Source organism: Solanum dulcamara, chromosome 2, assembly GCF_947179165.1.
Source record: "Solanum dulcamara chromosome 2, daSolDulc1.2, whole genome shotgun sequence".
NCBI classification, from domain to species: Eukaryota; Viridiplantae; Streptophyta; class Magnoliopsida; order Solanales; family Solanaceae; genus Solanum; species Solanum dulcamara.
Genome location: NC_077238.1, coordinates 74,291,484 through 74,303,201, shown reverse-complemented (window position 1 = coordinate 74,303,201; position 11,718 = coordinate 74,291,484). Strand labels below are relative to the sequence as shown.

Here is an 11,718-nt window from a genome sequence, read left to right as displayed (position 1 = left end):
GAATATACCACAAATAGCTTTTTTGCAACTTTTTAAAATTCTGGTTGTGATTGTCCCTAGTTCTTGGGATTATACAGAAGGGGCAGAGTCAAGTAGGGTCGATGATTTCATCTGAATATCCTTCAGTGGAAAATTATACTATTTATATACATGATTAAAATTATTTTATGTAGATATAGTAGATGATGGAAAATTATTCAGTTTATACATGGTTAAAATTATTTTAGGTATATATGGGCCAGTTGGGTGACCGAGTATAATTATGGTAGCAAGACTTCACAGGCTGTGTTTGAGGCTTTGTAAGATTGAGAAAAACTACAACTCGTCTAACTTTCCAATCATTGAGATGCCTTGAAGTTCCTAGTGTATTGGCCACTGTGGCATCTGTATAAATCAGATATAATTATTCTATTTCCTTTGTAAAATAGTCAAATTGCAATCGAAAGATCTGTCTTCCGTTAATACTTAACTCAGGAAAGTTCAGCTTGATTTTGAAGGTAGGTTGTTAACTGGTATCTTATGGATTTCACTTCACCTTTTTAAAAAGAAAAGAAGGAAAACAGAGATTAATTGATTTTGTTTCCAATATGTGTTATTCAATCATTCTTCTGCTACTTGAATATATGTTACTGACGCTGCTCGATGTCTCACATTGACTAGTATCGTTCGATATCAATTCCACAAAATCAAATGTAAAAGTTGAAGTACCATCTTTCAAAGGTTAGGCTTTCATATACAAGTGTGATTTTTGTCATGTTCTTTCGTGGTTGGCGTTAATTATTGCTGGAATTGTTCTCTTCCTGATATGCCTATTGTTCTCTTCCTGACTAGTATCGTTCGATATCAATTCCACAAAATCAAATGTAAAAGTTGAAGTACCATCTTTCGAAGGTTAGGCTTTCATATACAAGTGTGATTTTTGTCATGTTCTTTCATGGTTGGCGTTAATTATTGCTGGAATTGTTCTCTTCCTGATATGCCTATTGTCATTGATTGCCTAGGTGATTCAGGCAAAGCGAAAGCACCTCATCCTTTGACGATGAGACTTGAGCAAGGTTTTCTTTCACTCATGATTCTCTTTTACAGCTTCAACCTGAAAATATAATTTACTTGAAATGGAGAATTTTGGTGCTAATTGTGGTTATTGTCTTCCTTTTCTATCTTGTTGAGCGATAGACACATTCTTTTTCCTCTTGCTCCTTTGCCTTCAGAATTTTTAAACAAGATAGAGAAATAAGAACAAAGAATTTATTAAGCCACCAGGCATTGCCAATCTAAGGGTTAAAATTTAGATGGATTAGGTCTCAAATCATGCCTTGTGTATTTCAGATGGAATATATGAAAGGCATATGTATTTTTTATGAAATATTTTAATTATAGATCTAAACTGTATTAAGGGGAACAATATTATGTGAGTTGTAATGTATGCACTATGTGAATTTAGTGTTAGTGAGCATGGCATTTCCGATATTAATTAAAGGAGATCTTGAAAATAACACGAAGACAACAACATACCTAGACCTTACCCCTACTTGTGGGAGGTACATAGGTTGTTTCCAATACACCCTTGCCTAATCGAAGTACAAGAGACTATAGTAGTAATAGAAGGACAAGAAATTACATGGGAAATACAACGACTACAAGTATGGAAGGATAAAGAAGACAACACTGCACTACCTACTAACTTTCTATCGTAATCCATGTCCTCCATAACGTCCACTGCAGTCACTCCTACCTTATCCTAGATATCTTCATTTCTAGTCATATCTTATACTATGCCACAAATCCGCCATAACATCCTTATTTATGCAACTTTCATCTTTTGAATATGAGAGTTTTTGACTAGCCAACAATCCATCCAGTATAATATCGTTGGTCTAACCACCGCTCCGAAGAATTTGTCTTTAAGTTTTTCTGACACCTTTTTATCACACTCCATATGCCTCCAATTCACACACCCTGCACCAATTTGATGTGTGACATCATTTATTTTTCTATTTTGTTGGATAATAGACACAAGATACTTGAAACATTATTGGATGGCTTGTGCATCAAGCTTCACTTCCACGCCTGCCTCAAGCATTACATCATTGAATTTGCACTCTAAATATTTTGTGTTGATCCTACTCAACCTGAACCCCTTAAAACTCTAGGTTCCATCTCAAAACCTCCAGCTTAGAGTTAATTCCGCCGAGGTTCTCATCAATTAGTATGATGACATCCATAAATAACATACACCATGAAACCTCACCTTGGATATTTTGCATGAATTGATCCTGGTCCAACCCCATAAAAACTGGGAAGTGCTCTAAGTATCCTTCAGTTCTACTATCCTTACCGGGATCTTGGCTCCATAATACATGTCCTTATTTTCCTTAGTGTACTCCACAGAAAATCATGAGAATAACGCAGAAAATAATAAAGATGATGTCAAAAAGGGAAGTAATAAGTTCAATTAAGCTAGTCATGGTTAAAAAGTAACAATAGATGTTACTCTCTCCATTTCAATTTATTTGTCCTATTTTGACTTGACACACAGAGTTTAAGAAAGTGAAAAAAGATTTTTGAATCTTCTACTATTAAATTAAAGATATGTCAAATTTATGTAAATGTCATTTAATCTTTTGGTCTTAAACATGTCATGTGGAAAGTTGAATAAAGAGATGCCAAAAAGGAAAATAGGCATTCTATTTGAAATGGACTAAAAAAAAAAGTAGGACAAACAAATTAAAACGGAAAGACTGATTAGAGGTGTAAAATCACATTCTTAGGTTTTATTGTGCTAAAGTTGTCAAGAACTTTTTCTTGAATCATAGTAGGAGAAAATGTACATTTAAATGAGAAATAAAACTAGCTACTTGTCACATTTCCCTTTCATTCATAGTATAACACTAACATTATATATATAAGGTAGTTTGATGCACAAAGTCATTCATGTTAGCAGGGTCTAGGAAAGTACCGCACCCCAAGGGGTGTGATATAAATAAACTACCCTAGTGCAAGCAGTAGCGGTTGCTTTCATGGCTCGAACACATGACGTATAGGTCATACATAGATAACTCTACATTGTTTCAAGGCTCCCCAAATGAAGTTGATTGGGTCAAAGGAAGCATGCATTGCTACTTTCTCACAAAGAAAAACAACCATGTTCAAGAAAGCGGATGAGCTTTAAACTCTGACCGGAGCAGATATTGGTGTTCAAATCATTTCACCAAGTGGAAAACCATATTCCTATAGCTCCACAAATAAAAAATAATAACCGATAAATTTCTTGAGCTAAAATCAGATGATCATCAGTGAGATCATGCTGATGTGGAAAAATCAAACGTCTAAGAGGCATTTGATGATCATATATCTCTTGCTGTTGGTAAATCAAGCACTAAATGTGTTAGGAAATTAAGATTTCTCTAGAAACTCCTAGATTGTAGATATGTTTTGTAGTAGGCAAGTCTTTTGAGTTAAAATTAGTGGTGGTTAGTGAGCCACATATGTACATAGTGTGAGATATTTTGCTTGTTATGTGGTTGTAATTCTCACACTTTATATATATAAGGAGCTTATGTGATGAAACATCTAGAGAGAAAAAAGAGAACAAAAAAAAATCGTCAGCCTTTTAACTTCTCCCTCTTCAGATTACTAAGCAATTTACAACTATCATTTTCTATTCTTACACTCTATAGCCTTGAAGTTCTTCTTCCTTTTCTTTGTAACATGGTATCAGAGCCCTTTTCCTAAGGAATCTGTATCAAATCTAGTCTGTTTGGCTCATCTAATTTTTGCTTTTTCTTGGATTTATTTGCTGGAGAAGTCATGGCAAATGAAATCAGCCAACGACGGGTCCTCCGATTTTTACCTGAGAAAATTATCACATTTGAGCCATCAAGATGAAGGCTTATCTAAAGGCTCTCAACTTATGGCAAGTTGTTGAGAGTTGAGAACTTGCTGTCCAGCGATTGAGAGTCAATGCAAATCTTAATGAAATTAAAAAGTATGATGAGTTGGTGACTAGATCTCCAAGAGCTCTCACCTGCATACACTCAAGTCTTACGGACGTGATGTTTACTAGGATTATGGCTTGTGAAACAACCAAAGAAGCTTGGGATAAGCTAAAGGAGGAGTTTCAAGGCAACAACAGAGGAAAATCTGTTAGATTCTTAGCTTTGAAGAGATAGTTTGAGCTTTTGAAGATGAAAGACTCGGATAGTGTGACAGAATACTCTTCCAAACTGATGGAGATTATGAATCAAATAAGAATACTAGGTGAATCCTTTCTGAATCAGAAAGTTGTAGAGAAGATCTTGGTCAGCCTTCTAGACAAGTTTGAATCTAGAATCTCAGTTATTGAAGAGTCTTGTGACTTGACTACTCTTACAATATTTGAACTACTCTCCAAATTGCAATTCCAAGAGCAATGGGTAACTATGAGAAGTGAAGGGACAGTAAAAGATGCCTTTCAAGAAAGACATAAATTCAAGCATCAAAAGGAAGGCAGAAAAGTTTGGTTGGATAAATCTGGAGAGGTAAAATCTAGTGGAAACCAAGGTGATTCGTCGATAAAAGGAAAAATTCCACCTTGTGGCATTTGTAAGAAGACAAATCACTTAGTGAAGAATTGTTGGCAGAAGTCAAAGAGGTCTCCAATTCAATGTAGATACTGTAAGAAGTATGGGCACATTGAGAAGTATTGTAGGCAAAAGCAAAATAAAAGTGGTCAGTCTTCACAACGAGTGAATTTTGATGATGATCATCAAGTTGAAAAATCAATGGAAGAGGTTTTCATTGCCTCTCACACATCACATGTTGATCGATGTAATTGGTATGTTGATAGTGCGCGCACAAGGAACATGGCGATTGATGAAAATCTCTTTGTTACACTGGATAGATCCAATAGAACTAAAGTGAAGCTTGGAAATAGTGCGTTGGTAAAGCTCACGGTAGAGGGTCAGTAAAATTTCCTACTGATGAAGGTATGAAAATTATTAATGATGTTCTTCATGTGCCAAATTTGACTCAAAACTTGTTGAGTGTTGCTCAGTTGCTTCATAAAAAATATTCTCTTAATTTTAAGGACAAACAATGTGTCATTTATGATCCTAAAGGATGTGAAGTAGCGAAAATTAGTATGATTGACAATTCCTTTCCAATTTCATGTTATTTTGTTGATAATTTCTCTTTCAATGTTGAATTAAATGATACTTGGATTTGGCACAAAAGGTTCGGTCATTACAACCTTAGCTCACTGGTGTATATGCAATCAAAGGATATGGTGGTTGATGTACCCAAAATTGACATGTCTAGAGATGTTTGTGAGTCATGTCAATTTGGTAAAATGCATAGACGATCCTTTCCTAAAGGAAATCTTTGGAGGGCTAAGGAAAAGCTAGAGTTGGTTCATACAGATTTGTGTGGACCAATGAGGACAGCTTCTTTGAGTGGAAACAAGTATTTTATTCTCTTTGTGGATGATCTAACTCGAATGACATGGGTCTACTTTCTTAGTAGCAAATCTCAAGTGTTCCCTGTTTTCAAAGAATTCAAGGCTATGGTAGAAAGGGAGAGTGGCTGCTGGTTAAAGTATATCAGATCAGATAATGGAACTGAATATACTTCGTATCAGTTCAGCAAGTATTGTAAAGATTTGGGTATCCAACAACAACTCACTGTTAGCTGTACTCCAGAACAGAACGGAGTTTCTGAGAGGAAGAACAGAATAGTGACGGAGATGGCAAGATGCATGTTGGCAGAAAAGAAGATGCCTAAATACTTTTGGGCCAAAGCAATCAATACCGCTGTCTATTTGCTAAATAGATTACCAACTAGAGAAGTCCAAGCCATGACTCCATTCGAAGCATGGAAAGGTATAAAGCCGTCTGCAAAACACTTGAAGGTATTTGGTTCGGTGTGCTATGCACACGTTCCTGATGCTAAAAGAGGCAAATTAGATAGCAAGGCGGAACTTTGTGTTCTGCTGGGCTATAGCACAGTTGCAAAAGGATACAAAGTGTACAATATTAGCAGAAAGAAGGTGTTTGTCAGTAGAGATCTTGTAGTGGATGAGTCTAGCCACTATGATTGGGATCGAGATATTATTGTAAAGAGCCAAGGTGGGAGTACTTCAGTTACAACTCCAAATCTGCCAATAAGTGATGCTTCTTCTAGTCCTATTGCTGGAACAAAACACAATTCAGATGTCGAATTAACTACAGATTCTCCTGTTCTGAAGACCAAATCACTAGCTGAAGTTTATGAGCAATGCAATCTTGCTCTTGTTGAACCATCCTCATTTGAAGAAGCAGCAAATCACAAAGTTTGGATTTCAGCAATGGAGGAACTTGGGAGTTGGTTGATAGGCCAGAACAAAAGAATGTTATTGGTGTCAAATGGGTCTATCGAACAAAGTTCAATCCAGATGGCTCCATCTTCAAGCATAAAGCTAAACTTGTAGTTAAAGGCTATTCTCAGTAGCCTGGAGTGGACTTTGGAGATATGTTTGCTCCTGTTGCGCGGCATGAGACAGTAAGATTTCTTGTCGCTCTTGAAGCACAATATAACTGGAAAATCTTCCATTTGGATGTCAAATCTGCATTTCGCAATGGATTTCTTGAGGAAGATATTTTTTTTAACAACCTGAAGGTTTTACAGTTGCAGGTAAAGAAGACAGGGTGTACAAGCTTAAAAAGGCTCTCTGTGGTCTTAAACAAGCTCCAAGAGCTTAGTATAGTAGGCTGGATACTCATTTGCTGTCTCAAGGCTTCAACAGAAGCCTAAATGAGTCTACTTTGTACTTCAAAAGACAAGCTGATGGGATGCTGATTATGATATCAGTTTATGTCGATGATTTGATGATCACAGGTGAAAATCCTCTTGCGGTTTAAGAAGTTAAAAATGAAATGCTAAAAGCTTTTGAAATGTCCGATCTAGGAGAAATGAAGATTTTCCTGGGAATGGAGATTTCTCAATATTGTGAAGGAATTTTCTTGTCCCAAAAGAGGTATGCCTTGAATCTGTTAAAAAAGTTCAAGCTTGACAAGTGCAAACCTGTTGCAACTCCACTTGTTGTGAATGAAAAATTGATAAAGTATGATGGCGAAACTTTATAAGTCTTATTGGAAGTCTACTGTATCTGACCACTTCTAGGCCAGACATCATGCTCACGACCAGTTTGTTTTGTCGATATATGCAAAGTCCCAGCACTAAGCATTTTGGAGCCGCTAAAAGAGTGTTAAGGTACATTAGGGGGACGATTGATTATGGAATCTGGTATAGAAGTTTGGAGAATGGAGCTCTTATTGGCTATTCAGATAGTGATTGGGGTGGATGTTTGGATGATTACAAAAGCAATCTGGTTACTCCTATTCATTTGGTTCAGGCATTTTTTCTTGGAGCACAAAAAGGCAAGATATTGTAGCTCAATCTTCAGCAGAAGCAGAGTATGTGGCTGCTGCATTTGCTGCAAATCAAGCAATTTGGTTGAGAAAGATCTTGTTTGAATTGGATCTGTTGCCAAAAGAACCAACAGTGATCTATGTGGACAGTAAATCAGTTATTGCGATGGCTGAAAATCCGGTGCAGCATGGAAGAACAAAGCATATCAACATCAAATTTCATGCTTGAAGAGATGCTGAGAAGAATGGTGAAGTTAAGTTGGTGCATTGCAGCAGTGAAGAACAACAAGCTGATATTCTAACTAAGTCTCTTTCCACCAACAAGTTTGAGTTTCAAAGGATGTTGCAAGGAGTTTCAATGAAAAATCTTAAGGAGGAGTGTTAGGAAATTAAGATTTCTCTAGAAACTCCTAGATTGTAGATATTTTTTTATAGTAGGCAAGTCTTTTGAGTTAAAATTAGTGGTGGTTAGTGAGCCACATATGTACATAGTGTGAGATATTTTGCTTGTTATGTGGTTGTAATTCTCACACTTTATATATATAAGGAGCTTATGTAATGAAACATCTAGAGAGAAAAAAGAGAACAAAAAACAATCGTCAGCCTTTTAACTTCTCCCTCTTCAGATTACTAAGCAATTTACAGCTATCATTTTCTATTCTTACACTCTGTAGCCTTGAAGTTCTTCTTCCTTTTCTTTGTAACAAAATGGCTTGCAATATGAGTAGACTACTTAAGTTTCAATTATATTCTAATTTTAATTCTAAGAATCTCTTGATTTATATTCAGATCTTCCGGAAAATACAGCATGCCTAATGGATTGTGAAGCTGTTGATATTTTGAAAAGATTCCAAGAGAGAATGGTGGCATTTTCTATAAAACCACCTGTGTAAGGGAGTGCATGTTTGACTTTCTGCATTTTTCTTGTCTCTGTTGCTTCCTTATTGTGGAAGACAAGTGATAAGAGCTAAGCTTTGACTTTGTTTGGTACCAGTTCATTTGACAGGGGATTGGAATATGCTCTAAGTAACAGGCTTTATGATAATCCCCAGACTGTTAAACAGATACTCGAGTATCCTTGAGACCTTTTATTATTAATAGAAAAAAGAGAACTTCTTGTTATAATTTTCTATTGAAAATTTCCTAGTGATGGTTTTCATTTAACTCAGATCAGGCCTCTAAAACAGCATGATGTTTCTGATGGGGAGGTATTGAAGATTTCAACCTGTTAATACGTTAATCTTTTACATGTGGTGTGAGGCAATGTTTTCATATTTCTTTGTTGTATGGATGCAGCTCTGCATGATTGCCAACTTTCACTTGGAATCTGTTGATGAAGTGCTTGCTCTTGTTCCCTCATTGAAGGTATGGACTCTACTATCATGGATATTGACATTTCAAGAGTCCATCCTCACAATTTTTCAGATAATAAAGAATATATTAGGGTGTTGGGGCTGCTATTATTTGAACGTTAAGTCTGACTAGACAGGATGATAAAATCTATAATTAATTTCTTAAAGAACCAAACATAATGATATATGTTCATACTAACAAAAAGATGGGATGAAACCAGATTTGTTTCTTAAATTGTTTCCTTCATGAAGATGGTTTATGCTCATTTCTACACAAAGAGCTATGATATGAGTGGGACGACTGCTACTGTTAGTTTAACTTAAAGAGGAATGGGAATTACTGCTTCTGGTTTCAAGTCTGTTTCCAGTGTCGAGCTTTTGTAAAATGTTTTCGTCATTGGTTTCACTGCCAATTCTTAGGTGTCTGACAGCACTAATGGCTGTCTCTTTCGAGGTTTTGGTCAAGTACTGTATGAATGTTGTGCTCTGTCTATACCATTTTATTTTGTTTGTGTACTTAGCATTGTATTAAAATGGTTTGACACTGACGCTGACACTGCTGTGAAAAATTGCAGACTAAAAAGAGCAAGCTGATAGTTCCCCTCGAGAATGTGTTGGCTGAACTAGCCAAACTTAGAAGGGCAACATAAATGGCTCAAGAAGAGCATTCTATGGTAATGTCATCATTTTAGTTTTGATCTTATATCGTGCGAATAAGAATTTCGACTTCCAGAAGATGATCTTTTTCCAAGGCAATTAACTTACAGCCATCATTTACACTAAATGCAGGTATTTGTCTAGAGGGTTCTGCATGTGTCACTTAAGGTCATGACTAACAGTTGAGAAGCCAGCAACTCATGTTGCATTTCTTCTTCTATCTTTCTTTTTCTCTACTTATTAGCTAGGATTTTCAGTGCCAACCAGAGGCGGATTTGAAGTTTGTTGGTTCCTATTATGATCTCAAATTAATATATACTGGTCGTTGAGTTCACAGACAATTATTTAGTGAATTTTGATGAATTAAAATGTCACATCTGAATTTTAAACTTGAATATATAATGTGTAACTACTAACAACCCAACCCACTAATAATAATATTGTCAACTTTAGGTCTAGGCTTGTACGACTTTAAACCACGTCAACAGGGTTAATTTTGCTTCCTTATTTACCTTACATTTCTCATATATTTTATCGATGTGAGATTGTCTAAGGTGTTAGATATATCCCTGTAAGGAACTTGGTGTCTTCATCGGAGGTTTGCTCCACTATCATCTTAAAGAAGTGCAGTTTTGCATGTTCAATTGAATATTGAGGTTTTATACCATATGTAGAGACCTAAGTCACTAGTGATCTTGCAACAGCTCTCATGCGGAAAATTGTTGAGTGAATGAATCTATATCTATACATAAGTTAAGAGGCAGATCTTGGGTCATTCCATCTAGTCATATGAAACTGAAATACTTTTGCGATGTCTTCAAATGAAGAAGCTCAACAAGCCTTCCAAGAATGCATCCTGGATTTCAAGACTCTTTTTTAGAATTCCAACAATTTCTTCCGCTTCTCAGAAGCCTACGGGAACGGAGTTGATGCTCCTACTAATATGGAGTTTTCACAAATAAAAGATGGTTCTTTTTTTTATTGTCATAGAAAAGTATGGTATGATTGCTAGATACTATTTGTTGGTTTTGTTTAAAAGATTGTGCAGTAAAAGAGGTTGAAAATATTTCTCAATTGAAAATAGGAGAGTTTTAAATAGCCAGCTTACAACAAAAAACCTGCATAATTCAAAATTTAAAAATCCAAATGTAATGGCTCATGTAGGGATTTATGCCTAAAACCCTGCTATTTACACCCCTAAATATTTGTTATTCCTAATTGTAATATCTCCAAAAATATTTGCTACATTAATGCCTAATATCTCCTACATATGGAAAGCAATTGACACCATAATTACACAAATTCTTAAGAGCTATTACTCTATGTACAACTATTATAATATGTCACGCCCAGGGAGGGTACCCTAGACGTGGCCGGTACTCGAAGACCATGTCTGGTCCACAAGCGAACCACTTGATCAAATCACACATCCATTCATATCAATCAATCAGCAGAAAGTTTAAAATAAAGAAATAATTTAGTGGGCAACTCAAATCGTCAATCTAACTCAAATAATAAAAGCCATGGTCCAACAAATCGAACTTCAATCTATGTCGTTAAATAGTTTGACAAGAATAATTCAAGAAATGAAATACTCAATCGACCTATCACTATCTAGTCTATGAAGCCTCTATCACTACTATCTAATTAGTGCCAATGACATGTTCATGGCTACCTCAAATCATAACGAAAAGGACTAAACTCAACGCAAGAATAACATAAGTGGTGTCCTCCGAATGTAGGAAGGGACTCACCAATAAGCTGAGTGTAAATATATAACACCCCCAAAATTTTTTACTAAGATTTGGACCGTTCTTCGTGTACGTATAGGATCGTCATGCATGAGTTAGGATCAATTCCTAAGAAATTGGAGAGTGTTGGATGTGATTTAGAGTCATAAGGGATCCCTAAAACAAAGCCAAGTCCAAAGAACTCATCTTGGCTAAGTTTCCGAATAAGTTTGTATAAGGATTGACTTCCAACGACCTTATCTTTTTGAATATAACGAAATGGGTGGCCCATGACCTATTAAATTAAAGGTCTTTGAGTCTTCTTTCCAACGCCACCAAGATTGTATTTTTTGGAGTTCGGAGTCAAAAGTTATGACTATCTTACGATGGACTAGTGCTGCAGAAATTTCAGGCCTGGACTGTAACTGAGGAAAACCTGGGCTTGGCGCCGCAGTGGCGCGACGCGCCACTATAGTGCCAGAAACAAGCCTCAGTAGTTTGGTCTTTGGCGCGACACACCACTATTAGGTGTGCAGGGTTTTTAAGCCCATTTTCCAGAACCCAAAAAATTTAGGCTTGGCGCTGCAAGGGCGC

At 36.2% G+C, this 11,718-nt stretch overlaps 1 protein-coding gene across 1 annotated transcript; it reads left to right on the top strand.

The window, feature by feature from the left end:
- Window positions 1-934: 934 nt before the first annotated feature.
- LOC129872954 (DNA-directed RNA polymerases IV and V subunit 4-like) lies at window positions 935-9,845 on the top strand. Its single transcript, XM_055947914.1, has 7 exons — window positions 935-1,055; window positions 8,175-8,274; window positions 8,380-8,457; window positions 8,560-8,593; window positions 8,682-8,750; window positions 9,313-9,411; window positions 9,527-9,845. Exons 1-6 carry the CDS (start codon window positions 935-937, stop codon window positions 9,385-9,387), a joined length of 477 nt encoding a protein of 158 aa, XP_055803889.1. The 3' UTR covers window positions 9,388-9,411; window positions 9,527-9,845.
- Window positions 9,846-11,718: the final 1,873 nt, after the last annotated feature.

Excerpts from the sequence above, each read along its gene's own strand:
- LOC129872954 (XM_055947914.1), top strand. The coding sequence starts at position 935 with ATGGTTGGCGTTAATTATTGCTGGAATTGTTCTCTTCCTGATATGCCT. Across the intron at positions 8,275-8,379 it reads TTTTCTATAAAACCACCTGT|TTCATTTGACAGGGGATTGG; the intron begins GTAAGGGAGTGC and ends GTTTGGTACCAG. Across the intron at positions 8,594-8,681 it reads ATGATGTTTCTGATGGGGAG|CTCTGCATGATTGCCAACTT; the intron begins GTATTGAAGATT and ends GTATGGATGCAG.